We start from the raw sequence: 26,799 nt of genomic DNA on the forward strand, positions 1-26,799 counted from the left end.
ACAGCTCACATAGAATTGAATCTGTTTTATTAACTACAATTTGGTTGCTGTACTGTGATGACATACGCTACTTTCATAAATGTATTTGTTTAACTACATTTTGGTTATTGTGCTGTGATGTCATACGCTACTTTCAGAAATGTATGTTTCATTAACTACAATTTGGTTACTGTAATGAAGATACGTAACTTTTTCCACAGTTAATTTTCATCCCATTGTTTGATGCCATTTTGAACTGAATCAACTGAGGTAAAAGTGACGCGGCGGATTCATCTAAACTTTTCGTTTTCATTTCACAGATAATTACAAAAAAGTACAATTGTCAGTACAATGTGAGATACAGTTCTTAAATGAAGAAAATGTAAAAGTTACTCAGTATTTTTCTCGATCTCAAACATAGCAAAACGCGCCCAGATCCTTAACATTTGGGTCGGGAAACGGTTTAAGTTCGAGAACTGAAAACTTTCATTCCGGGCCAAACCGGAAGTGAAAGTTCAGACCATCCAATTACAGTTCGGGTAGATATACTCGGGTTTCGTTCCAATTTTAGTTCGAGAACTAAAAAGGAACAGAAGGGTTTCATTCCGGGCCGAACTAGAAGTACAACCTCAGATCATTCTAGTTACGGTTCGGATAGATATGCTCCGGTTTCATTCCAGTTTCAGTTCGAGAACTGAAAGTGAACCGAAAGGTTTCATTCCGGGCCGAACTGAAACTAAAACCCCAGATCATTCCAGTTCTGGTTCGGACATATATACTCCGGTTTCATTCCAGTTTCAGTTCAAGAACTGAAAGTGAACCCAAATGTTTTATTCCGGGCCGAACTGAAACTAAAACCCCAGATCATTCTAGTTACGGTTCGGATAGATATGCTCCGGTTTCATTCCAGTTTCAGTTCGAGAACTGAAAGTGAACCGAAAGGTTTCATTCCGAGCCGAACTGAAACTAAAACCCCAGATCATTCCAGTTCTGGTTCGGACATATATACTCCGGTTTCATTCCAGTTTCAGTTCAAGAACTGAAAGTGAACCGAAATGTTTTATTCCGGGCCGAACTGAAACTAAAACCCCAGATCATTCCAGTTCTGGTTCGGACATATATACTCCGGTTTCATTCCAGTTTCAGTTCAAGAACTGAAAGTGAACCGAAATGTTTTATTCCGGGCCGAACTGAAACTAAAACCCCAGATCATTCTAGTTACGGTTCGGATAGATATGCTCCGGTTTCATTCCAGTTTCAGTTCGAGAACTGAAAGTGAACCGAAAGGTTTCATTCCGGGCCGAACTGAAACTAAAACCCCAGATCATTCCAGTTCTGGTTCGGACATATATACTCCGGTTTCATTCCAGTTTCAGTTCAAGAACTGAAAGTGAACCGAAATGTTTTATTCCGGGCCGAACTGAAACTAAAACCCCAGATCATTCTAGTTACGGTTCGGATAGATATGCTCCGGTTTCATTCCAGTTTCAGTTCGAGAACTGAAAGTGAACCGAAAGGTTTCATTCCGGGCCGAACTGAAACTAAAACCCCAGATCATTCCAGTTCTGGTTCGGACATATATACTCCGGTTTCATTCCAGTTTCAGTTCAAGAACTGAAAGTGAACCGAAATGTTTTATTCCGGGCCGAACTGAAACTAAAACCCCAGATCATTCTAGTTACGGTTCGGATAGATATGCTCCGGTTTCATTCCAGTTTCAGTTCGAGAACTGAAAGTGAACCGAAAGGTTTCATTCCGGGCCGAACTGAAACTAAAACCCCAGATCATTCCAGTTCTGGTTCGGACATATATACTCCGGTTTCATTCCAGTTTCAGTTCAAGAACTGAAAGTGAACCGAAATGTTTTATTCCGGGCCGAACTGAAACTAAAACCCCAGATCATTCTAGTTACGGTTCGGATAGATATGCTCCGGTTTCATTCCAGTTTCAGTTCGAGAACTGAAAGTGAACCGAAAGGTTTCATTCCGGGCCGAACTGAAACTAAAACCCCAGATCATTCCAGTTCTGGTTCGGACATATATACTCCGGTTTCATTCCAGTTTCAGTTCAAGAACTGAAAGTGAACCCAAATGTTTTATTCCGGGCCGAACTGAAACTAAAACCCCAGATCATTCTAGTTACGGTTCGGATAGATATGCTCCGGTTTCATTCCAGTTTCAGTTCGAGAACTGAAAGTGAACCGAAAGGTTTCATTCCGAGCCGAACTGAAACTAAAACCCCAGATCATTCCAGTTCTGGTTCGGACATATATACTCCGGTTTCATTCCAGTTTCAGTTCGCGAACTGAAAGTGAACCGAAAGGTTTCATTCCGGGCCGAACTGAAACTAAAACCCCAGATCATTCCAGTTCTGGTTCGGACATATATACTCCGGTTTCATTCCAGTTTCAGTTCGAGAACTGAAAGTGAACTGCAATGTTTCATTCCGAGCCGAACTGAAACTGAAACTGAAAGTAGGTTTCAACTGCAGTCCTTGCTTCCAATGGAGACGTTTAAACGAATATATTATTTAAACACAGGATACATGGAGTAAGAATATTTACATGATAAGCTACATTCTTCTATTTTCTCGTTTACAATCAATTTTCATCTCAATATTCTTTTTATTATTTATTTTCTCTATTTGGATATTCTTCTATTGGTGCTTCCTTCGTAATGGGCAGATCTGGATCGGGACTTCCTTCTCAATGGACGGTCTGGATCGGAACTTCTTTCTCAATGGACGTTCTGGATCTGGACTTCCTTCTCAATATGGAGGATCTGGACTTCCTTCTTGTCTTCTTTGTGAACCTCCCTCTGGATTTCCATTTATTTAGGTTTTGACTATTTAACGAATTCCTTTATCCTTTTCCAACTTTTTCCTTTAAGCTTTGGGAATAATACTAATATCCTCCCTTGGGGCTGCAATTGGAACGCGCCACCACTAACTAGGTACAACAGAGTGTATACTTGGTGCAAACGATTGACACGCGCATCCAAGTAGGTGCTACGGTTAAACCGCGCAACCAAAAAGTGCTGTGGGGCGTCGATCAGAACGCGCTCGCCACTGATGTAAACAAAATTTCCCCTATGGCAATGGTAAATCAATCAGACAGATGCAATATCTGTTCAAAGCCACAAACTTGTATCAGTGCTTTGACTTCCTTAATTTTCATATTAACTTACATGTGATCACTGATTTGATTTATAAAATATATATCTTAATTTACTTCTTTCATATTTATTCTTTGTCTTCTTATAATATATTCTATTGTTTTTCACCTTTCCAATTTGCTTTGTTCTTATTTATAAAATTATTCACATATATTATGCCAATTCTTAACCTTGCACGCCTGGTGCTGCCATCTTTATTCGTTTTTGGCAAACTATTCACATTACTTGGTCCTATTGGGTACGTAACAAGATATAAAAGTAATCAAACGCTGAAACACATCATTCTGTATCCTTATGCATGATCAAATATTCAGATTTAAATGGAAAACAAATGCGCTCCGTTTTTATAAATTAGCAGACACACAGAGAAAAGAGTTGTTTGGAATTTCTTGAAAAGGTTTCTTTCAACCAAATATTTATTTAAATAGGCGACGAACAAACTATTTTTTCACCACAAGCACATTATTTCAGTAATCGCGCACCTCTGCTTAAAGTCACCAAAACATTTAGTCAAAATTATAAATTTAGTAAATATTGCGAAATGTTTAATTGCAATTACCAAAAACTTAACCAGCTGTGTGTGGTTAATTCAAGCAAACCCGTTCTCTCTTTTCACGACGCTCTTAGTGTTTCAGAATATAGGCCTATTTAACACTTGCAATGCTCAGTGTGGTTAGGTTGCTTGTCTTAAGTTAAAAAATAAACACATACTATTTCAAATTCAAAAATATTTTACATGTAAAAAGTACTAAAGAAGAAAATATTGAAACAATCATATTCATAACAATCACTGTCATTTCAGTTAAAATTCGTATTGGAACATTTCACGGCGCCCCTGTAAGCCAGCCACGGGAGCCGTGGCGCACAGTTTGGGAACCACTGGCGTAGACTGTTAAATTTTAACGGTAGAATATAGTAAAATACGGTAACTTCTAAACGCCATGTTTTGAGTTCTGTGTGCATGTGTATGTGATAGGAGAAAAATACGTAGAATTGTAGAAAAAGGCTCGCTTTAGATGGAAACATTTCTTTTAACATTTTTGCTAGCATAAATGCTTCAGGAAATCTTGTAGCAGATATTACTTTACACGCAAGCATTTCATGTAACATTTCGGTTAGCTTTGGCAATTACAATGTATAATATATACAGCATGAAAGGCACGTCGAGTTACGCCATCTATGATGAGTCCACGTTTTTCGCAATTGAAACTAAAATTTCTTCCCTACGTGTATACTTTGTACGTTGTAAAGTATGTATGTAAACAGCGCCATAGTTTTGTAACTAATACCGTTTTATAGGAAATGTTATTCCTCTCGGTTGAATAGTTATCGCCTTTTAAAAATGTGAAGTGATACATTGTTTGCATCTCACTCGGCCGCCATTACAGCTGCACTCGTGACATAGAGGTCGCTTCTGATTGGTTACGCTACGAAAAATGATTCGGACCGAGCCTATCCTTGAGAAATGCCATGAAATATGCCATGGCATCTGAAATGCCATAACATTTCTTACTTTGCACGGTAGCATTTGGGTCATAGCATAAATGTTAAGAAAATGCTTGCGTCTAAACCGGACCGTAAAGTAGACGGGAGAGAGAATGATAGAAAAATGTTAGAAGAGTTAAAGTAACCACCCTGTCGACGTCCAAACAGCTCAATAAACTTTCGGCAACGAGTACAAAGCCTCCCTTTTAAGTTGGTCAGGATTTCCGGGCGAAGAGAAAAAGATCCGCAACAAAGCCGGAAAACTTGAGTTTGTGCAATAAATTAGACGCGTTATTACATCGCTGCGCAGAACAAGCACTTCTGGGTTCGAGGCCCGTTGCGACAAGCGGAAGAGGAAGTGAGGGCCAGAGGGTGAACGCCCGTGTCTTGGGTAAACGGCATCGATCGGTCCCCAAAATGTAGGTCTCGTGTCACGTGATCGTTCCTTGCTCGTTCGCCAGTGGCCACACTGCCTTCGGCTTCATCGCGTTTTTTTATTTCGTCGCGAATCTGATACTCTCCGACATTAATCGCTATGGCAACAAATGCCCCCTCGGCCCATAACTTGCAGCCTTTATCGCCAAATATTTCGGGCAATAAATTGTGTACGTCGGTCTTTTTGTTTCAAAGCACACGCTACTATGGTCGTGGCATTTGTAACACTTTTCTACATTTATGCTGCCAGAAGCTTTTCTGCGGGTCGTGATATTTCGGAAACAGTGCGATGAAGATAAAATTCGACACACTCAAAGGTCTCTAGGTCCCGGGTGGAGGCACATAGTGGTTCGGATATAACTTTAAACTGTAGGTCCAGTTCCGATTAGCCTTACTGTGCATAAAGTGGACTTAAACAACAAGTCAATCTTCTTCTTCATCTTCCTATTTCCCCTTTTGCCTCATAGCGTCGGGGTTGCCGTCTATCCACTCATTCCATCTCTTCCGTTCCTTTGTTATCCTCTTCAATTCTCTTATTCCTTTTGTCCTATTTCTTCTATTCCTTTTTCGAATGTCTTCCGGGGTCTACCTCTTGTTCTCCTTCCCTCTGTTCTAGCTTCCATAAATTGTTTTGCTTTTCTATCTTCGTCCATTCTTACCACATGTCCGTACCATTTTAATTGTCTTTGTGTCAGTTTCTTTTCTATTGACTTCTGATTTAATTCTCCTATGATTCTTTCATTACGTACTCTATCTGTTCTCGTTTTACCAACTATTCAATTCAATTAAATTCAAAGGTCTCTATATACAGGATAATTAAAAAAGTTCTTTACATATACACAATGTCACGGCTCTCGAATGGATTGCAGTACAGTAACATACCATACATGGATAGCAGTAAAACATTTTCTTTTATTTCCTCAAAAATGGTGACTCAGATGTTTTGTATGATGCAGTTTTGTTAGACGGATTCCGTCCGTCACTGTGCTGCAAAGAAAGTTTCTGACATAGAACCCAAAGTATGTCAATTGACACATATGTTGAGTTGGGTTGATGTTTTAAGTTCACTTTATGTGCACAGTAAGGCTAATCGGGACTGGACCTACAGTTTAAAGTGGGATCCGAACCACTATGTGCCTCCACCGGGTATCGAACCCGGGCGACGACGCTACCACTGTGCTATACAGATATGTTGCCACTAGTTTCTGGCTCTTACAATTCCAGCCCCATCCGAAAAATCAAACCTGCGCACGCTAGTGACGCCAGTGACGCATTTAAGCGCATAAACTGCAAATGTTTCACTTTTGGTGCACGCACAGAAATGCATCAAAGACGATAATTTCAAACAAACCAAATTGACAAGTTTTACTCTGTCACCTGCTGCACCAAGAATGCATTAACTTTGTGTGTACCACGAACTTACAGCATCTGAATGATGTGTTGGTTCCCACACTGTATATCTGCGATTATGATACCACAAACTGCAGATGCTTGTTGCTGCTTCTAGCACGATGCGTGTCGAAGAACGACGAGCGCCATGTTGTCTACATTGATTACGTCATTGACGTTGCTTACATAGTTTAAGTACTTAGATTGTCTATACCCTGTACCAGCTAACTATAGACCAGGCGAACGAGAACAAGTCTCTGCGCAAGTAGTGACGCGAGACGGCTCCACCAATGAACAGTGAGAGAAACGGGATTGCGTAATTGGCGACTGGAGTTACCCGCTTTCTCTGTTTCGCTCTGCAGCGTTGCCAACTTTTGAAAACGACAATACCGTACGCACATGGCAAACGGACCGTACTTTTGTCTCCAGGCCCGTACACTTGGTTTAAGAATTTCTTAGGGAAATATTAGGGATAAAACAGAAAGTGCAAATTTTGACAAGCCGTACATTTAGCGTACGGAGTTGGTCTGGACCGTACGTCCATACATGCCGTGACATTTCTGTACATTTACGATAATGAGAGCGGAATTTGATGAAATGCCATCTTTTTTTCTGACATCTCGGACACGATGCCCATTAAATGTACACAATATTACACTTCATCTAGAACCCAAAAAAGGTAATTTTAAAGTGCATTTTTTTTTCAATTTTCAGGTAATTTTTCCCTCATTTTTCGCAATATTAGGTGTATTGTTTCGTCATATTTTGCCACTTCTTTCATTTTGGTAATATTTTTGAGTCTTTTCACCAAGGTGAATTAATGCATTTTACGCCAATTCATTCAGTGTATACGACTTTTTCATTAAATTGTTTAAAAATTATCCGGTCGTTTCCATTGGAAATCCTAGTTGCATATTATAATTGAATGTGCATGTGGTATCATTTGGTGCCTTTTGTTTGAAAGCCAGATTGCATTTTGTTTAATTTTCTTTTCATTTCAACTTTTAACCTGAAACTAACAAATTTAATTATCATTTTTTGCGTTACTTTTTCCGATTTTTTAGGACATTCTATAGGTCATATAGGCCCTAGCTATATTTTTTCAGGTCATCAACTTCCGCTCCCTAATAATGACCATACGGTTGGCAACTCTGCGCTTTCACCACTCAATTTCCCTCCTCGCTCCTCTTCCGCTATGCACGGCCCTGCTCTACAGTTAGCTGGGACATTGTATACACGTAGAATGTAGACAATCGTTGTTTACGCGTAGACTGATGGCAATTCATTAAAACGTTTTGACGTGAAAATGAACAGATCTTTTGTAACCATCTTGTATTTGCTGAATTGATTCATATCCTAGTTTTCGTCGACATTATAAGGTAAATTGAATATAGAAAATAAATCTTTCTTAATTTTAGTGAGACGAATGTTTACATATTATAATAGAAAGAAACCCACTTATCGAAAACAACTCAAAACGAGAGCTAGTAAATTTTCCTTCAGCCATGCGAGAGAATTGTATTTCAGTTTCCACACTGACTTTGAGCCTTTTAATATTTCGGTGAGAATACAAATTATCTTCACGTAAACCATAGGCCATGGACATCCACGTTTATCATAATCTATTGAATGCTCTCCACAGAAGCATGAGAAAGCGATTTTGCTGTGAGCCAGAATCCTTTGTTCCATGGACATTACTGCTGGCTAGATGGAAACAGCGTCTCGCGTGAAAGTTTCCTTACGCGGCGCCATCTGCGGTACGTATTCCTTGTAATGCACATTGCCAATGATTCCAAGGCACAACTTTAAGCACGTAGCAATCATTCCAATAACGAAACTCCAAGAAGTGAAAAAGTCCTTGTACCTTTCTTGCAAGGCACCATTTTACAGAAGGTAACACCTACCATATTGGCTCGGCGCCTCAGGGCTGCCGACCCATCATTTCACCTATCACGTCCAGGCTTTAGGTAACGCTGCCGGGTCAATTGATCAGCTTCTTTTGTGTTGCAATATTCGTACAAGAAAGCTCTATGCTTTTATTTGCAGTTATCAGACCTTAAAGCACCAACAAGCAACGTGAGTTGTATTTTTTTTTCGGCGTCACACACGATGCAGATCCTTACAGCTAATGGAACCTATTGAAAGCACCATTTCCTCACTGTATAAAATGTTGGTATATTTTATACGTATAAGAAGAGATTTGTCACGAATTGACAATGAACTTTTTAAAACTCGAAGTATTTCAATGGAAATTACTTGATTGCTTGTATAGTAATAATATCAAGCATGTAACTGATACGAAATGTAAAATTCCCACATATTACACTTTATTGTCCATATCAAAGTTTATATATGGATGTCATCGGTATGGATGTAAGGCAATCATTTACACATAGCCTATATATTTTTTGCAATGTACAATTCAGTACACAACAAAGTCCTAATTTATGATATGATATTTTCATGCTAAATCAGCCCTCCGGATGGCGCAGTGGTAGCGTCGTCGCCTTGTAATCAAGGGGTCCCGGTTCGATACCCGGTGTAGACACATAGTGGTTCTGATTCCACTTTAAACTGTAGGTCCAGTCCCGTCCCGATTAGCCTTCTGTGCATAAAGTGGATTTAAAACACCAACTCAATCAGTCAATCATGCTAAATCTTCGTGGCGCAACAACCCTTTGGAGGGTAACTCCTACGAAATGGTTTTTCATCTTAAGGGTTCGCCCATCGCTGCTATTCTTCATCTCCTGCGTCGCGATTAGCCAAAAGTGGAAGAAAGGCGACGTTAAATCGATCAATCATTGGAATGGAAGACGCTTGTTCTTTTCAAGCTGCTTTCCAATGCTCGCTCCCATCAGAGGCGAGATTGTAACCATACGGCTACGTGTAAATTATTATATGCACCTACAGTGCGTCCATTTCGATCTTCAGCCGAGAGATCGGGAGAAGCGTTGCAGGCGGCGCTGACGGAGATGCCGACATTTGCGGCCTGTAATGTCCGCTTATTTTTATGGACATATGCAGACATTTATATAAATATTGCAAAACGAGCACTAACCTGTGTTATAACACGCAAAAGTTCTTCTGTAATTCATCCAAGTTCTGCTCTTATATACACAAATAAATACGCTATAGAAACTATGTTAAGAGCCACAGATAATAAAGCATTTTAATCATAGTTTTGACCAGTAACGTCCTGCTTAAGTTTATATCCTTGAAAGTGTTTTGTGGCCATGGGAATCGTTTGGAGGTTTCGAATGTGCAACACTGTATCAAGATTACGCTGCAGACGAAACCGTTAAAAGTCAATGGTTTTCGTAAGCTTCCTTGCAATCCAATATCTCCGAGCTCGAGTTTTTTTGTTCCTTCGCGACTAGATGAAGACAGAGTTGTGAATATAGTGGCGAGCAATGTAAACGAAGAGCGTGTTAATTTCGTACTGTGCGCAAGAGTGTTATTCTTGGTTACTTGCCATTACTTGTTTGTGTTATTGCAGTGTGTATGTGTGTTGTGTCAATGAGACGATTGGAATGCCAGCCGCAAGGTTCACGTTAGAACAAAGATTTTTTATGTATGACACGTACGTGAAAACAGACTTGTGTCGAGACGTGTGTAGGCAATTTGTACAGAAATTCCCAGGCGTTTCAACTCCACACAGAGATACGGTTGGACATCTTGTCCTTAAATTACGAGAAACTGGATCGTTAAATTTTAAAACACCTAAGCAAAAACGACGGATTCTAACCGAAACAAAACTCGATGAACGTTCTCCAAACAAACCTCTACGCCGTGTTTCACAGGAGATGGGCGTGTCAAAATCTTCAGCACATACAGCCACTAAGCTACTAAAATTAAAACCGTACTCTTATAACACAGGTTAGTGCTCGTTTTGCAATATTTATATAAATGTCTGCATATGTCCATAAAAATAAGCGGGCATTACAGGCCGCAAATGTCGGCATCTCCGTCAGCGCCGCCCGCCACGCTTCTCCCGATCTCTCGGCTGAAGATCGAAATGGACGCACGGTAGATAAGTAATGATATTGCAGCCTCGCAGATATAAAATTCTCTAAGCTCTTAATATGCTGGTTCAATGTACCCTAACCTTTACACTCATATCGTTTATGTCACAATTGTTTAGAACAGTGGTTCTCAAACAGCGGTACGCGTAACCCCAGGCGTACATGAACAACTTGAAGGGATACGCGATCAGCTCGGAAGAGAAATGTCGATGAAACACATACAACAACGTTTTTGCAGCAGGTGTGTAGATCAGACTTCATGGCTTTAACACTCGACAGGAAAATAAGGCTGATTGTGTCACTGACCCTCTTATTTTTGTTTCATGTTTTGAAATAAAATACTCATTGGAAATCTATAATAGACTAAATTTGGAGCCGAATCTTCGCTTGAAAGTTTCAAGTGCCCAACCAGACATGAGTATACTGTGTCAGGCTATGGAGGCACATCCCTCTCACTAGAAACTGAGGATTCACGATAAAAACTCCAAAATTGTGCTTGTTTACAAACTTATTTTTGTTCTTTAGTTTTTTCCAATAAGCTGGAAAAGATAAAAGAAAATGAATGTTTTTATATGCTTCTTAGCATGCGTGTGTTTCACATTTTTATTCTTGTAACTTATCATAAAGATTGTAAACGTAGCAGCACCCAATAAAATAATAAATCTTTCCACATACATCTCGAATGCCATTTTGGTCTATTGCAGATACACGCCTCCAACATATAAAAAACACCCCACCAATCAGGCAGCCAAAAGAATTCCCCAAAATCTACTATTCAGAGAAAACCTACGGTGATGGTACTTTAGCCGTTTAGTTACAACTAAAGGGTACAATGAGAAAAAAGTTTTAGAACTTAGAAGTTTAGGGGAAACTGCGGCTGTGGCTACCAGCTGTTAAGAGCAGCACGTACTGCTTCGCTCCGCCCACTGGCTTTCTCCCCCTTCTCAACCGTTATGCGCGGCCTAGCTCTACAGGTTCCCGGGACGGCTATAGATCCGCGTATGCCAGGATCGGGCAACTCGTATGCACTTGTGAAGGTAGGCGAGGACTCTGTGCACGGGGAGCTTCTCCCTTACACATTGCACCTTAGGACCTCCTCTTCCGGTTTATCCTTTCCGCCATTCTTACAACACTACACTAACCTTGCTTGCTTGAGTTCCACATGTGCATACGAGAGCGTTCCTTCACAAACAGGGCGAGTTGCCCAGGGCTAAATTGTAACCTAGTGTCGAAGTATCGAAGCCTCGAACTCTGTTCAGAAAATAACAACAACTATGAACTAATACTATAAATACTGGTACTTATACACTGAACACAAACAAAGAAATATCCTACATTATGTGTACTTGTGCTTCGTATTGTATGTTTCTACAATATTCTGCTTTCCTTTTGCAGCTGTGAAGTTTGGTCGGATGTCCAAGAAGCAGAGGGAGAAGGTAGAAGACGAGGTTCGGTTCCACAGGGCCCAAATGAGGGCGCAAACCGAAACGGCACCGGACAGTTCTGTATTCGAGCAACAGCCGTCCTCTTCAGACCAACTACAGTACAACGGGGGGTAAGTGAACAGATATATCCAAAAGCAATACTTCAACTGACATGGTGTGACAAATTTTAGATGTTTAACCTTTAGACGGCCGAGCTGGTTTACGAAAGTAACCCCGTTCTGGCCCAGGCTTCTCGGCGGGAATTTTACGTGCGAACAATCGTTGGAGGAAAATTGTTATAACTCGGAAACTATGGGAGCAATCTACTTCGGATAACTTTTGTTTTGCAGCTAAAACATCAGCGCATGCAACCGTGTACAATTCAGAACGCCGGACCGAAGAAGGGGGGTGGGGGCTGGAGGCTGGGGGCACGACTCCCGAATTTCAATGGAAAAAAACATAAAAATCTGGAGTTTGCACTCTCTTCTCCCGCTATTTTGGGAAGAAGGTGCGAACTTTAAGTATTCTTTTCAAAGAATGGACATTTCCAAAGTGAATGAAACATGTTTCATGTTCCTGGGTGCCATACAAGTTGAATAATAGGCCAAAATGTGAAACTCTGTTTTTTTACGAAAAGTAAGTAATTTGCATATTGCTCAGAAAATTATTTTAACTCGGCCACTATGGGAGCATTCTACTTCGGATAAGTCTTGTTTTGAAGCTAAAACATCAGAGTATGCAACCGTGTACAATTCAGAACGCATTTGGCCATCCCTAATATTGACGGTAATGTTTCATTGGACTTACAACATAAGGATAAATCTATTTCTAAATTTTGTTTAGTATTTGGCACCTTTTTCTTGGTACAAAGTTTTCATTTCTCCTATAAATAGCAGGAATCTTAGAAATTAGAAATATTCAAACGTAGCGTAATAAAATTGCATTTTTTTGTCTACTTCAGATGAATGAAAAAGATGTGGCAGTAACATTTATTCAAGCATCATAAACGTTAGCTATAGCCTGAAATTACGATTAATGCAAAGGAACTTAAAATCATAATAGGCATAATCGTGTTTCATTTGATTTCTGAAGAACAATATGTAGAAAAGTTACTAAAAAACTTTACTAAGTAATGATGACTTGATATAGTAATTCCATGTAGAGGGGAAATACTCTCCCCTCAATTACTTGAAATGTAATTTAAGCAAATGCATTAATGTGTTATGAAAACCATACAAACTTCAGTAGGATCTATTTTTTAATGTTACTTTGTAAGTTAAACAGAAAAGAGCTGATATGGTGTACATTGTCCTTGGTCAATTCTTTCTATTGCAGGTATCCTTACAATAGTGATCTGAGCACGTACACCCCCAATGGCTACACATTCACACCTACTCCACAGATGTATGACATCAGTGCTGATTTTGTGGACAGCACCACAACCTATGACACTCGGCCGACGCCTATAGAAGCCGTGGCGGATAGTGCCATGGTAACAAACATCGTCACAACAGGTAGGCTTAATTTGTTCCTCTTGCCCAGGTACAGTAAGTTCTTTATGAAGTTTGCATGCTAAAGCGTTTTTCAACTGCGGAATTTATCCAGCTTCATGTGTGTTTTTGGTGTCTGTGTTTGATGTTTACCAGGTTGTCAATTCCAGAATATATGTTATATTAGTTACTATATTTTGAATTAGTTTTATATTTTTTTGCCCTGTAGTAAAATTTGATGCTCTAAACTCATTCTTAAATTAGTGCATCTCTGCCATAATTTGATAAAGAATAATAAACAAATGTATGCAATCTTTGTGTCAAGGTCAGTGGCTGAATTGGAAATAAATTACTGCCGGTATGCTCGTATGCACAGACCATAGGCGTGTGCACGGGGGGGATTGCTCCCTATAATCATGGACGTACGCAGTTTTTTTCCACGGAGGGACAAGCAAGGTTTTTTCCATGGGCATATTAACCCGATAATAGTGTTGCCCCCTCAAAAACACCACTTGAATTTGAAATTATCGCATTCATGTAAATTACTATGACTGAAATCAAATTATACATGTGAAATATATACTTTTAGGTTGATATTCGATTTCTAAGGGGGAGGTGTGGCTATCCTTGCTCCCCCTTCCAGATGTCCATGTCCCTACATTATTATACTTTCACCCAGAAATTCAGTGGAAAAGAATCTTATCGCCGTTATTAAACGATATCACACTCCTAAAGAAAATTAAGTATGTTCAAGCCGATTAAAGTTCAAAGCAACTGTGGGGGAAGGGGGTGCAGTGACGAAACCACAGTTATGTGTAATTAACAAACTGTGAAGAATAACTGGAGAATGTAGTTCATGCTGTGCACTTCTGCAGGTTGTGCACTAGGTACTAAATTATTTCCTTAGCTATTGGTTGACCATTTATAAAATGAATTGCACTTTTTTTTGTTTCATGCCATACGGCAACTTCCTTCCTATTTCTTCCTGTTGATGAATATATTCCAACATGCAATTATTATTTTTTTTTTAAATGCTAAATGCAAAAGATAGATGAATTGGGCAGAGGCAGATCAGGTTGTAATTCTGTATATTGTTGAAAGAGGAATATAAGTATAATAGGGCATATATACACAATTTTTTTTTAAAAAAAAAAACAGTTACATTGGCCAAATATAACAAATTATAATAAAAATGCTAATTGTTATGAGCTACTTCTACCCATTAAATATCCACAACATTAATATAGACATTATTTAACAGTTAAATCAAAATAAGTATGTGGTTTTTTGTTTGTATTTTGTTATTTAGTGTCACATTTCTGCTACGTTTGGCTAATTGTGACAATGAGGATGAGTGATGATGATGAGATGAATTGGATGATGGGACAATCTCAAACAACACCCAAGACTCAAACCTGGGAACATCAGTGGCAAGATCGAAAGTCAAACATTTAACATGCTCAGTCACCAAGTAGGCAATACGAATGTGGTCTGGAAATATGTGTGAGAGAGATTTGGCCAATTTATCTATTCATAGAAAACAGCACAAATAATCTTAGCATTGCTTTGTGTTTTCTTATTTTTTCACATTGTGAACAAATGTGTATCACAATATTCTTTTATTCTTTATTTATGTGGGTTCATATTTCTTTTGCAAGAATGTGAAACTGCATGTCTACAAGTACATTATTATACATGGTGAATAACATTCGTTTGGAATGAAAACTAAGACTAAAGATAAAGTCTTACAGTAATTTTCATTTTAACTTGTTCTTCTGTAAACTGTTTCGTCTAAAATAACTTACTAAAAGTCTCTAATGTACCGATATGTATTATTATACATGCATGGGAGTTGAATTTATATTATGGTCTTGTCTCGATTTAAGTTACTAAGCAATCAAATACATTCAAAAAATATTTGACAGGCTCACTGTAAAACCCCTTTAATTTTTCCATGTGAAATTTCAAACTACAATAACGTTAACCAGTATTTGTAAAGGTGATAAAAATATATACAATGTCTCCATTTTAAATTAATGCAGTTGTAATATGCAATTTCTATTCAGCATATTACTACACTTTCTGTTTTTACAATGTTAAATAAATCTATGCTAAGACACAAGTACCATTAATTTTTAACACTAAATCAATTTATGTTCATACCAATTCTCTGCTTTTGTGTATAGTTGCATTTTGCTTCTAGTAGTGTAGTAGCTGCATGTGTGTGTGTATGCAGACACAATGATGGGCATTTAATGTTATCTGTAAGGAGAATGTTAATGTTAAGTTCAATGTTTTAGTTATTATATATTTGAGAAATATTTCATTATTGCCATTTTTCTTTTTTGGGTCAGTTGCATGCTTTTAATACATTATTGGTGAAAACTGTCAAGCATATGGGAGTGTTTTGTTTATGAGAAAGACAAAACAGAGTATTTTCATAATTGTTTTTACATTGCATTTTGAATTTTATGAGTTTTACTTACTCGATCAACAAGATGTTTTAGGAATGTAAAGTCAATCTGTTGTAATAAATACATTGAGATAATTTTTGAAAATTATATTTTAAAATAATTAAGTAAATGCTAAGTTAATTAAAAAATGCTGGAAGGAAATTATGCTCAGCTTTCATAAATTGCACATAGGCAAATATGTTTTAAGTGTTCTCCTGCTAACATTTATTAATTTGTAGTTTTCATACTTATTTATCAGGCCAACCTATATTCTCTACACAGTTTTTTTTTGTGCAATTATATTCTCTCTCTCTCCCCACCAATAGGAGTGAATTACTCTTTACCATATTGCATGATAAATATGCATTTTTTCCATGTAAATGTGATTGATTGATTAAAAATAAAATGGGTGCATCAACATTTTGGTTACTTTGCACCAGTAACATTATGTGGGGTTCAGTACCTTACCATAACTAAGGACTAACTTCCCTTACCCACATTAAAAGCTGAGGCTGTAAATGGGTGCTCAGCACATATAAGGACAAAACAGCCCAACAGAGGTTTATATTGGCCATAGATGAAGATGCCAGAGTCTTGTTGGCCTCCAAGAAGCAGTTACTGTGGTGTACTATGAGGTTGACTATTGGGTGCCTTGTGAGAAGGCCCATGTCCTTTATGTAAATGTGAATACTAGTATACAACGATAACTTATTTTCATACAATGAAATTGTAGCTCTGAAATTTTAAATTATTGCTTCCTCAGTAAAATTACAATTCTATCAACTTATCCATTAGTGCCCCTCAGGTGCTGGAAATAATCATTTCTTTTATTTATTTTTTCTTCATATTTTTCAATGTTTGCTACCTCTGTCATTTCCCTGCCATGTACCTCGGATGCATTGGTCCTCTGATCAGCCCTTCCACAACTTTTACAATGTACAACATTTAGTAGGTGTTATTTGCCAATGACATTGAAAAAGTAAATTCAGATTTCATACATGAGAAAGAAAGAAGTAACCAGTTATGTCCAAAGTGTACTTTTGGCTTATGAAACTTTTTTCGAAATTTTTTTCTTTAGAAAACTTCTATGGTATCCCAAATTATGAAAAATTACATCTGGTTAGAAATCCTTCTAAAGCAATCGAGGGAATCTTCATGTGATTTGCTTTTCCTGTTGTGTGGATCTTTGTGATAGTTTTGTACCACTGTAAGCATGTTTCCTATCACAGATATCTAGACAATGGGAAAAGCAAGTGACAAGAAAATTCATTTCAGTGCTTTAAAAGGAAAGAAACTGAATGTAGTTTTACAGTATTTTGAATATCTTTTTCTTGAAAGGAGAGAAATTTTTGGAAACAACTTTGCCAGCATATTTCAAAGGTCCAGAGTGACCTTAATATGTTTACAATATTCATTGAGATTGTTAACGGTACCATGCTTAATTTCTGGGAATGGAATAGTTACTTTAATTTCCACTCTTTGGAAAAATTCATAGCTGTGCAAGAAACGATTTTAATTAAACCAAACCAATCTTCCGATGCTTGACAGTTTAAGCTCTATCACTGATCACTGAGGTTTGGGCATGCTTAAGCTGGTGTGGTTACTCTTTGTTTACTGCAGGGGGCAAGTCAGCTCTAGTCATGCGTGGAATGAGGCTTGGTGGTGGTGGAAGCATAGTCTCTGTGAAACAGGAAGTAGACAGCCTCACTAACTCTACGCCCACAACCTCTCCGGCCTCGGGTATGGTGTCAGGTTTTGTAGATAGCACGACATTTACCTCGCGGCAGCAAGTCACAACGGTTGCCGAAGAGGAAGACGTTCCTCCCAGTAAGCTACATGGTTGAATGCAAATTTGTGTGTGTGTGTGTGTGTAAAAGTTTGAGAATTGTTGAAAGTGTGTGAACAAAATTACTCATTGCATTATTAAATTGCAGTAAAATGAATTGTTTTCATTATGCTAGTATTGCTTGACTGATTTTATTAATTCCTAAACTAAACTCAGTTAGTCCTGCTTTGAGAGCCAAGGCCTGCCAAACAGTTTTTCATGGTGTGATGAATGTATGTCAGCCTGTGTTGTGCAGCCCAAGGCATCAGGCTTTGGGCTCTGTTATGGGTTACTCACAGGTTCAAGTCTCTTGGGGGAAGCATAATAACTTTTCTCGTGAGTTTTCGGCCTATTGATGGGGCCGGTGGTAGCCACTCACCACCATGAGGAATTTGGGATCTATGAATGAACAGTGTCACTATGAGTGGTGGTGGTTTGTCGTGCTGATCACATGTCACCCGTAACTGACTGGATGATCTCCCACCTCAGGAGGTGGGAGTGAGACTGGCAGTCGGTAGGTAGGCCCCGACCCTGTTCCGCTGTAGGTCGGTAGATGCATGGTCAACACAATAAGTCCCATCGTTGTGGTTTTTGGTGTTTGAGATTGGAGTCTACCACTATTCCTTTCAAGCAACTTTCCTCTCAATGCTGGTTCAACACCAAAATTTTTAGCAGGCTCGGGGTCCTGCCCAATTACACTGCTCTACAATTTAAATGGATAATGACGTGCTACATTTATTTTTGTTCATACAAATCTTTAAAAAAAAATAATGCAAATAAGCATTTTATGTGATTCTTAGTGTTTTTCACAAATTTCACCACATTTTGCACAAATTTCATGAAGAAACAATGGGAATAAAAAATGTTATTTGAGTTTAATGTATTCAATAACATTCTGATGAAGGTAGCAATTTTTTAATACAGTTGTCAAAATTGATTGATATACAGAATGGTGGCAGATGCATTCAGCAGGTTGTTATTTTGGCTATTTTCCCCCTAACAATTTTCCAAACACCCTTAAACAGAAAAAGCAGTCCTAGCCATACCCTTGGCTCTCACCACAGATTGAACCCAACCATTAGACATAGCACTAACCACTTGGCTAAGCAGAATCTCAAAACAAATCACTGGGAAAGAACACTATAATAATTCATGTAACTCTGTGTATGTTTAACTATGAAGGACACAGTCATGACACACACTTACAAATTGAAGAAAAGTAATGTAACAACTAAATTGTCATGTTTTGGTGTTTTATCTAATGTATATTAACAAAGCAAGTCAGATGCATTCATATTTAATCTGTAAAACTGTTAAAAGTGAATTGGACTCTAAGGATTTGTTGACATGAAGAAAATACAATATTAAGGATTAAAATAACTACTAAGTCTACACAAAATACCCAAAAATGTATAATAGTATAATATTGTAAAAATTATCTAATATATTCAGCATTACAACTTCAAATTCTCGGCATAAGATATCAAGTTATCATCACCACAACAACAACAACTACTACTACTACTAAACTTGAAGCAACAGTCCTTTGAGGGCCAAGATATATATATATATACCTTTTCAATGCATGATTTATATTCAGTGAATCGATTCCCATCATTGCTGTTTTCTGTCTTTCGAGACTAGTTAACTCTTTCGCTGCGCAATTCTCTGGCACACAATTTCCCTTGGCTGCATAATTAAATTTGAAAAAATATTTTTTTTATAAACAAATAGTTTTCACAATTACATTGCGTTATATATGAGAGAGAACTTACAAAATTCATTCTTGCACTGGAATACCATTCTGTAGTCCCTGGTGGTATAATATTTTTAAAAATTTAGAAATATTTTGAAATTTTGAAAAAAAAAATTAGAAAGAATAATTTTAAAAAATTACATTGCAAAATATGTTATAGAGAAATTACAAAAGTCATTCCTTGCACTGGCAAACCATTCTGTAGTCCCTGATGGTATGGTATTTCTCGAAACACGGGATGACACAGAGTGGTGGAGCGGCGTGGAAATTCGTAAGTAGTATCAACTTCAGTTTGTTCTGCTGTGTGTTCAAATACTGAGCGGGGGAAATATTTGATAAAACAAGAAAATGGTGTGCTAAATACTGTACTGGCACCAAGGAACTTAACCCTTGCCTGTGTCGAACTTCCCGCACCTAGATCAATGCTGCTTTGCACTCTGCTCCATGATGTTACGGACGGCGGTACAAATTCTTCATCAGACACTACACAATCACTGTCACCAATTGAAGCCTCATAAAAACTGTCGCTATTATCGTCACAATTTAATTCACCTTCTGATTCAACAGTTGAGTAACATCATTATCAGGCAAGTGTTGATGACTTGACGAAGCCATGTTGTTTACATTCGAACATGCATTTGAAACTGACATGTCAGAGCACTCAAGGCTCGTACTCGTATTCGGAGGCGTAATTAGCGACATCAGATATAAACAAAACTACAAGTTCAAATAGTTCCAAACAGTATCTACACATGTCTGAAGGCTACTAAAATCGACGTACTGCGGAAATGCGACACCCGCAGCGAGTGGAAGTATGAACTCGCAATAATGCGACTTCCGCAGAGCAAGGCACCTGGCGTGCTGTGCATAAATGCGACGACCACAGCAAAAGAGTTAAACGGTATTGCTTACAAGTACCTCCCCAATTGTCTCTACCCAAAATTTTGCAGCTCTACCACGAATCAAACCAGAACGCCTGGAACCAATGGCAACAGAATTAACTATTTGGCTGGCAGGAGTAGGTTATAGAATGTATTAATTTGTTCATTTAGATATTTTAATACTAAGCCAGGCTTTTATATCTTGAAATCCACAATTAATTTGAAATGTCAAATTCTCAATGCCATATTGTATGTGAAAATAAAGGACACGCAGTAGATAAACTTATGTGCCTTTTTAATGAATGAGTAATTTTCAAGCACTTTGTGTGTTTGTGTAAATATTTTTATTTGTGTGGGAGTATATTAGTGTATTAACCTGGATTGGTTTGTTGCATGCTCTAAGGACACACTGTAACATTTATTAGGGATCTCAATTCTAAATTTGCCCAAAATTAGCTCTACAATTTTTCATTTTAGTAATATATATGTGTTTCAAAACAATTTAAATTACTGGAAAAAAACAACCTTAGAAGGCATATGTATTCTCCCACCTTATTTCTACCATCTCATTTGAGATATCATTACAACTACTAAAGAAGATCTCTAAACAGTTTAAAATTGAATTCACTTTTACATTTTTAGTGTTTCAGTTTAGATGTTCTTTAAATAACCACAAAACACATTGTTCCAAATCTGGACTGTAGGCAGGCTGTTCGAGAAATTTAAATGCCATGCCTTATATCAGTGCTGAAGTTGCAGCATTAATGCCTCATTATGAACTCTTTTGTCATTGAAATATAACCATTTCACAGATACAAGCCAATTAATGTTTAAAATTTGGATCATGGTCTTGAGTTGTTGTTTTGTATTGTGACAGAATATCAGTTTTCTGTCAAATGGAGTAAAGCATATTACAAAATGTTTCTCTTACAAATAAATGATTGTTAGTGATTTAAAATTTTGTTCAGTAGATATTATGGAAGAAAGGTATCATTTCTTAGGTAATCAACACAAATGACTATGATGATTGGGTAATATTTGTCAACAGACTAAAGTTATTTAAACAAATAAAAAGTTCTGACAAATACTACTTCAAGAACCTTACTTCCAAGATATTAGTAGTTATAGGTGGAAGCAATATCAATTTTTAATAAAGATTCCTTTTTACGGTTGGAACTAATGAAGCATATTTGGCATATATCCCGAGTGTGGTGTCAGGTCTCTGAAGAAGCCAAGATAAATGTCTTCTGGGAATAAAATGCAATGAATAAATCAAGCTTTTAGCATAATTATCACATTTTAGATTATTTCAAATATGTTGCTGGATAGATTGTGAAGCTAATTCTGGGGTATAATGTGCTTATTTATGTAGTTCATATTCAATTTTTTAAATATCAAAATTTTATAAAGTATTATTTTTAGACTAGTTTTGTGTTTGAACATCAGTAGCTACCCTGAGTTTTTTCCAGTTACATTATAATTATCTTCATCGTTATCACATAGTGTATTAGAACATATAAATACCACTCTTATGTTATAGTGTATAAGTGTTGGTTTTTATATTTCTGTTCAGTGTGTGTCCTGTATTGGCACTTCAAATTATTCCATAATTTTGTTGCTTTTCCACTTTCAACGCTAGTCAGAAGTTTTCTAAGTGAGTTTATATCATATGTTGAGATATTCTGTCATGACGAACTAATTATTGTTGTGGCTATATCTTATTATCGGGTGACAAGAAATAACCCGTACAAAGTTTGGCGTATCCTGCCAAGAATGTAGTGTACCGTAGCCAAATAATTGTTGTGTTATTGGATTCTCCATAGTCTTTTGTAACTGTACCTGTTGTTTCGGCTTCATAGCGATTACAGTCTTTGTGTTTCAGACTGTCAACCAAACGCTGTGCAATTTTTTAACTGTGGCGTCAGGGAAAGCGTCAATGTGAAATTGTTAGTTTGCTGGGTGTTCCAAAAATGACAGTCTCAGATGCAGTTCGGCGATTCAAGGAGCTCGGCCATGAAGGCGACCGTCCCAGAAGAGGAAGAAAGCCTACCATCAACACATCCCAGAACCGCAAGATCATCAAAAAGCAGTTCAGCGAAATCCGAGGGTCTCCATGAGAAAAGTCGCCCGTGAGATCGGGATCAACCGCGAATCGGTGCGGCAAATGGCGAAAAAGAACCTCAACCTCAAGGCGTACAAGCTCCAAAAAGTTCAGCTTCACACGGACGAAATCAAGCGCCTGCGACTCAAAAGATGCCGCCCTCTGAAGCGCCGGGCCGCAGGTCAGCAATGGGAACGCATTCTCTTCACAGAGGAGAAGCTGTTCACCGTAGAGCAGGCGCACAACCACCAAACCAACAGGACCTGGTCTGCAGAGGCTCCCGGTACCTCAGCCATCGTCAAACACCGCCAAAATCCGCAGTCGGTCATGGTGTGGGGCGGAATTTGCGCAAGCGGCAAGACGCCCCTGGTTTTCGTGGATCAAGGGGTCAAAATCAACCAAGAAGTGTACCGCCGCGACAATCTCAAGAACGTCATCCTTCTGTGGGCCCAGCAGCACTTCGGCGATAGGCAATTGACATTCCAGCAAGACTCCGCTCCGGCCCACAGGGCGAAAATGACGCAAGCGTGGTGCAGAACCCATTTTCCGGACTTCATCGCATCGACGGAATGGCCGCCCTACTCGCCAGACCTCAACCCAATGGACTACAGTGTCTGGTCAATTTTGGAGGCCAGGGTATGTGCTAAACGCCACCACAGTTTGGAGTCGCTGAAGCAATTGCTGCGTCGTGAGTGGAACCGATTGTCGCCCGAGGACCTGCGGCCCATCGCCCAACATTTCAAAGCCCGTTTGGACCTCTGTATCACCACCCAGGGAGGCCACTTCGAAACCGGCTGAACATCTTGTTCCTAAGGTCCCATGTCATTGTTCTTCAGTGTTGTTTTGCTCAATTGTTTCGGTTTAATAACTTTATGATCACAAACATTAGTACGGGTTATTTCTTGTCACCCTGTATATTGGTTTCTCAGTTTTGTAAACTTGACATATTGTTAAAAGTTTATTACTAGAAATTTATGTTAAATACTTAATACTCATAATTTCAGATGGATATCAGAAATAATAATAATAATAATTGATAGCTCTTGCACAGGAAAAATCCAACTCATTTTATGCACATTGGAGTCATCTTTATGCAACAACAGTTTAATGTTTTGTTGTTATGGGCAAAAATTTCCTGTTATGCTATTAGATTTTTAGAGATGAAATGGTTCAGTCAAAATAGTATTTATCGTTTTTCAGCACTGTTTTTAGAATATCTATTGTATTCACAGTCTATACAGAATTATACATGCCTTCTCACTACTTGGTGTTAAGTTTCATGGTTGCTGTTGCTGATCAATTCACGCTACCTGCTTCACTACAGAAGCAAACAAGAAAGCTCTGGTGTGCCAGCAGAGACTCTTTCAACAGGGATGTCTCAGTGGTTGATGATTTGACAATGTTTTTTTTTTTTCCAAACACATGCCATACTGTTATCTCTGATCCTATAATTATTCATTACTTAGAATGCTGTATAATAAATTAAGATGTTATCTTAAATCTGTCTCTGCAGTTAATTTTGTATTGTTCAGTTCTTAAACATTGGTCAATTGTTTTGCCAGATCCTGCCCAAATTTCGGAGCTCCTTTCCAAAACAATAGCAGATGCGCATGCACGCACATGTTTATACACCATGGAAGACATCCACGAGCTGTTTCGGAAACCCCAAGATCTCTCGAAAGAAATTTTCTACAAGAATATGGTAAGTTCCAGTATCGTTTCTATTCAACAACTTAATTCTATAGACCACCCGCAGCCTTAATACAATGAGATGGAATGAACTTTCATGAAAGTTCCATAATTCTGACAATATATATATCTCTGTCTCATGGTATGAAAAAAAAAATAATTAAAAGGCAGCACATTCTATCAATGTCATTTTTTGTATTAGGTAAGGATTTGATTTGCCTATGTAGAGGATCTAGAGCAACTGAATTTACAGACAGAATGCTACAGAAATAGGAAAATTTTCATGGTGTATTATGATAAGGAAAAAAGTGCACCTCAATCAAGTTTTTGGGTGAAAAACTTGCCATATTGTGTCAAATACAATATTGTTATTAAGAAATTTTACATAAGTATTTGTTGACAAAGGTGAATTTTAATAACATTCATTACAAAAACACAAGTCTTACTGCCTTTTCTTATTTCAGACATGTCTGGCAGAAATAAATAACATGAAACTTGCAGTGAATACTAATTCTCTTTCTTGAAAGTAAACAGTCATTTCTTCTTTCGTAAGAGTTACAATCACTAGCAGTACATGAACAATTTACTTGAAACAAATTAATATATTTGCTAGAGTATGAAATGTATGCAAAAGCCACAGTAATCCACACTTGGTAGGATGTCTGACTACCATGCAGACTATAGAGCGACCACAAGGAAAAAAACCTTGGACGAAAAGTCCCTGCGCAGCTTTCGCTTCTTCTGTTCAGCTCAGACCATAAGGAAGCATGGTGCAATCTCCCCCTTCCCTCCTCGCGGGTGTACGGAGCACAGGAGTTGCGGGTCTGCGCAGGTTGTTTTGCTTGTGGTTCCACTATACTAGTGGTGTGCCCAGGATTTTCGATAGGGAGGGGTTACATATGTATACTTTTTTTGGTAGTCAGTCCTCATTTTGCCATCTTTTCCTACCTTTGACGTCCTATTTTTTGGGAATACTGGGCCCAATGATGGTATGACCCCCACCAATCCCTCCTTGTGCACGCCACTGCAGACGACCCATGTTCAGCTCCCAGGGTGAGTGATTTCAGGTGGAATTTTCAATTTTATTGCATCCAGCAGCTCTGGGAAAAACTTGGAGGATAAAAGCAGCTGGAGCATGATGCTGATCAAAAATGGCTGAGATTGCAAATGTGTAGGGCTCTGCCTCCACCCCTTCCTCTCCCTCGCATGCATTCACAGCATTTTGCAATGAAACCTTTGATGAAATTTGTGTTCATTGATAGTCCTTTCAATGATGTTTATTGTTGTAATTAGTTAACCATATTAAAATTCCTTGGTATAATTAGTTTATAGAATAGTGGCCTCAGATTGTAAATCACTTCAGATTACCCTCACCAGTGGCCTATTCTGAAAATTTGAACTGGTTTACCACAACAATTGTTATTTATTGTTTATATTTATTATTAAGGACATTGAATTTTCGCGATGCGTGAAATGTGAAAAAAAGATGCAAGTTTGAACATTCTGCATGTAACTACACCCCCAATGATGAAATATTCATGAGTTTTATTCACAAAGTAATGCGAAATGTGTGCTTTTCCACGAAATGAACGCTTTTTCATGAAATAACTGTGAAATATCATCAAATTAAGTAGAAAACATGCAAAAACCTGCAATCGAGGTTTTTCGCGCAAACTGTCGATTTGTAACAAAACGTTTGCCTAAAGTTTCCTACCATTTTCAGCTGAAGAACGTTTTATCTTCAATCACGTCAGGAAGACACTGCAAATTGGGATTTCCCATGCACATAATCTCAGTTTGAAAACTTCACTCCCTGTCAAGCTGCATTCCTTTCTTCCCCCGAATATCTACTCAACTTCCAGTTTCATTAAACTTGCTAGCTGTAACAGCGATAAGATTAGTCTGTTCCCGCGCATCAAGGGAAACAATGGTGTCATTTGTGTTCAGTCATGAATGAATTTTGTTTATCATCATGTGATTTTCAACATGTGTTTGTGTATGTGCAGTGGTGATTATTTTATTTGTTGGACAGCAAGGATATCCTTTAAATACATACAATGAATAAATCACTTGAGATATGCAATTTAGAAATGAAGTGATTTTGTGTTGATGTTTTCTTTTTGGTTGGGCAGCTAAGTACTTGTGTATGGGTACAGTGTACAGTATAGTAGTTCATCAATTTATAGCTCTTTTGTATGTTGTTTCCTCTCATAATGAAAAAGTGTGTGCCATTTTTTTTCGACCGCTGGTATATACCACTTATCTTTATTTACCACTCTCCTCAGTTTTTATTTACCATAAATTTGTCTCCCTATTTATTATATACTTGCTGATTGTCCAGCATTGCCCGGGTATTTATTTATCCCAATCTTCTATTAAAGTTGCCCATGGGAAAAACATGGCGATCTTAAATCCACTCTGCAGTACTTAACAGACTGCCCCTGTGACTTGTTGATTGAGAAAGCAAGTCTCTCAAATGTCATCGTGAATGTCACGAATTAGCTTAACGACTCCGAAAACTATGGATTGGACACTAATGTAAGTCATTTTTGACATTTTATTTTTCACCCCCTCTCACCCCCCCCCCCCATGCCGATAGGTGATGAACTTGGAGTTGAATGGCATTCGTAGTGTTACTATTCATCTTAGCAACCCTGAAAACTATGGATTCCACACTAATATCAGTGGTTTTTGATT

General features: G+C 38.2%; 1 protein-coding gene across 5 annotated transcripts in view; it reads left to right on the forward strand.

Moving 5' to 3' along the window:
* The window catches only part of Hr3 (nuclear hormone receptor 3 ROR-beta), a 518,235-nt gene that overhangs the window by 474,152 nt on the left and 17,284 nt on the right, over positions 1–26,799 (forward strand). For 4 of the 5 annotated variants that reach the window (XM_083142586.1, XM_083142587.1, XM_083142585.1 and 1 more), the window contains exons 3-6: positions 11,879–12,038; positions 13,243–13,421; positions 17,471–17,677; positions 23,976–24,115. In XM_083142586.1, the coding sequence (XP_082998712.1) occupies positions 11,879–12,038; positions 13,243–13,421; positions 17,471–17,677; positions 23,976–24,115 (686 nt within the window). The remainder of the gene's footprint in view (positions 1–11,878; positions 12,039–13,242; positions 13,422–17,470; positions 17,678–23,975; positions 24,116–26,799) is intronic. The other variant, XM_083142588.1, reaches the window with a different exon arrangement.

This window comes from Lepisma saccharinum, chromosome 21 (assembly GCF_977018435.1).
Source record: "Lepisma saccharinum chromosome 21, izLepSacc3.1, whole genome shotgun sequence".
NCBI classification, from domain to species: domain Eukaryota; kingdom Metazoa; phylum Arthropoda; class Insecta; order Zygentoma; family Lepismatidae; genus Lepisma; species Lepisma saccharinum.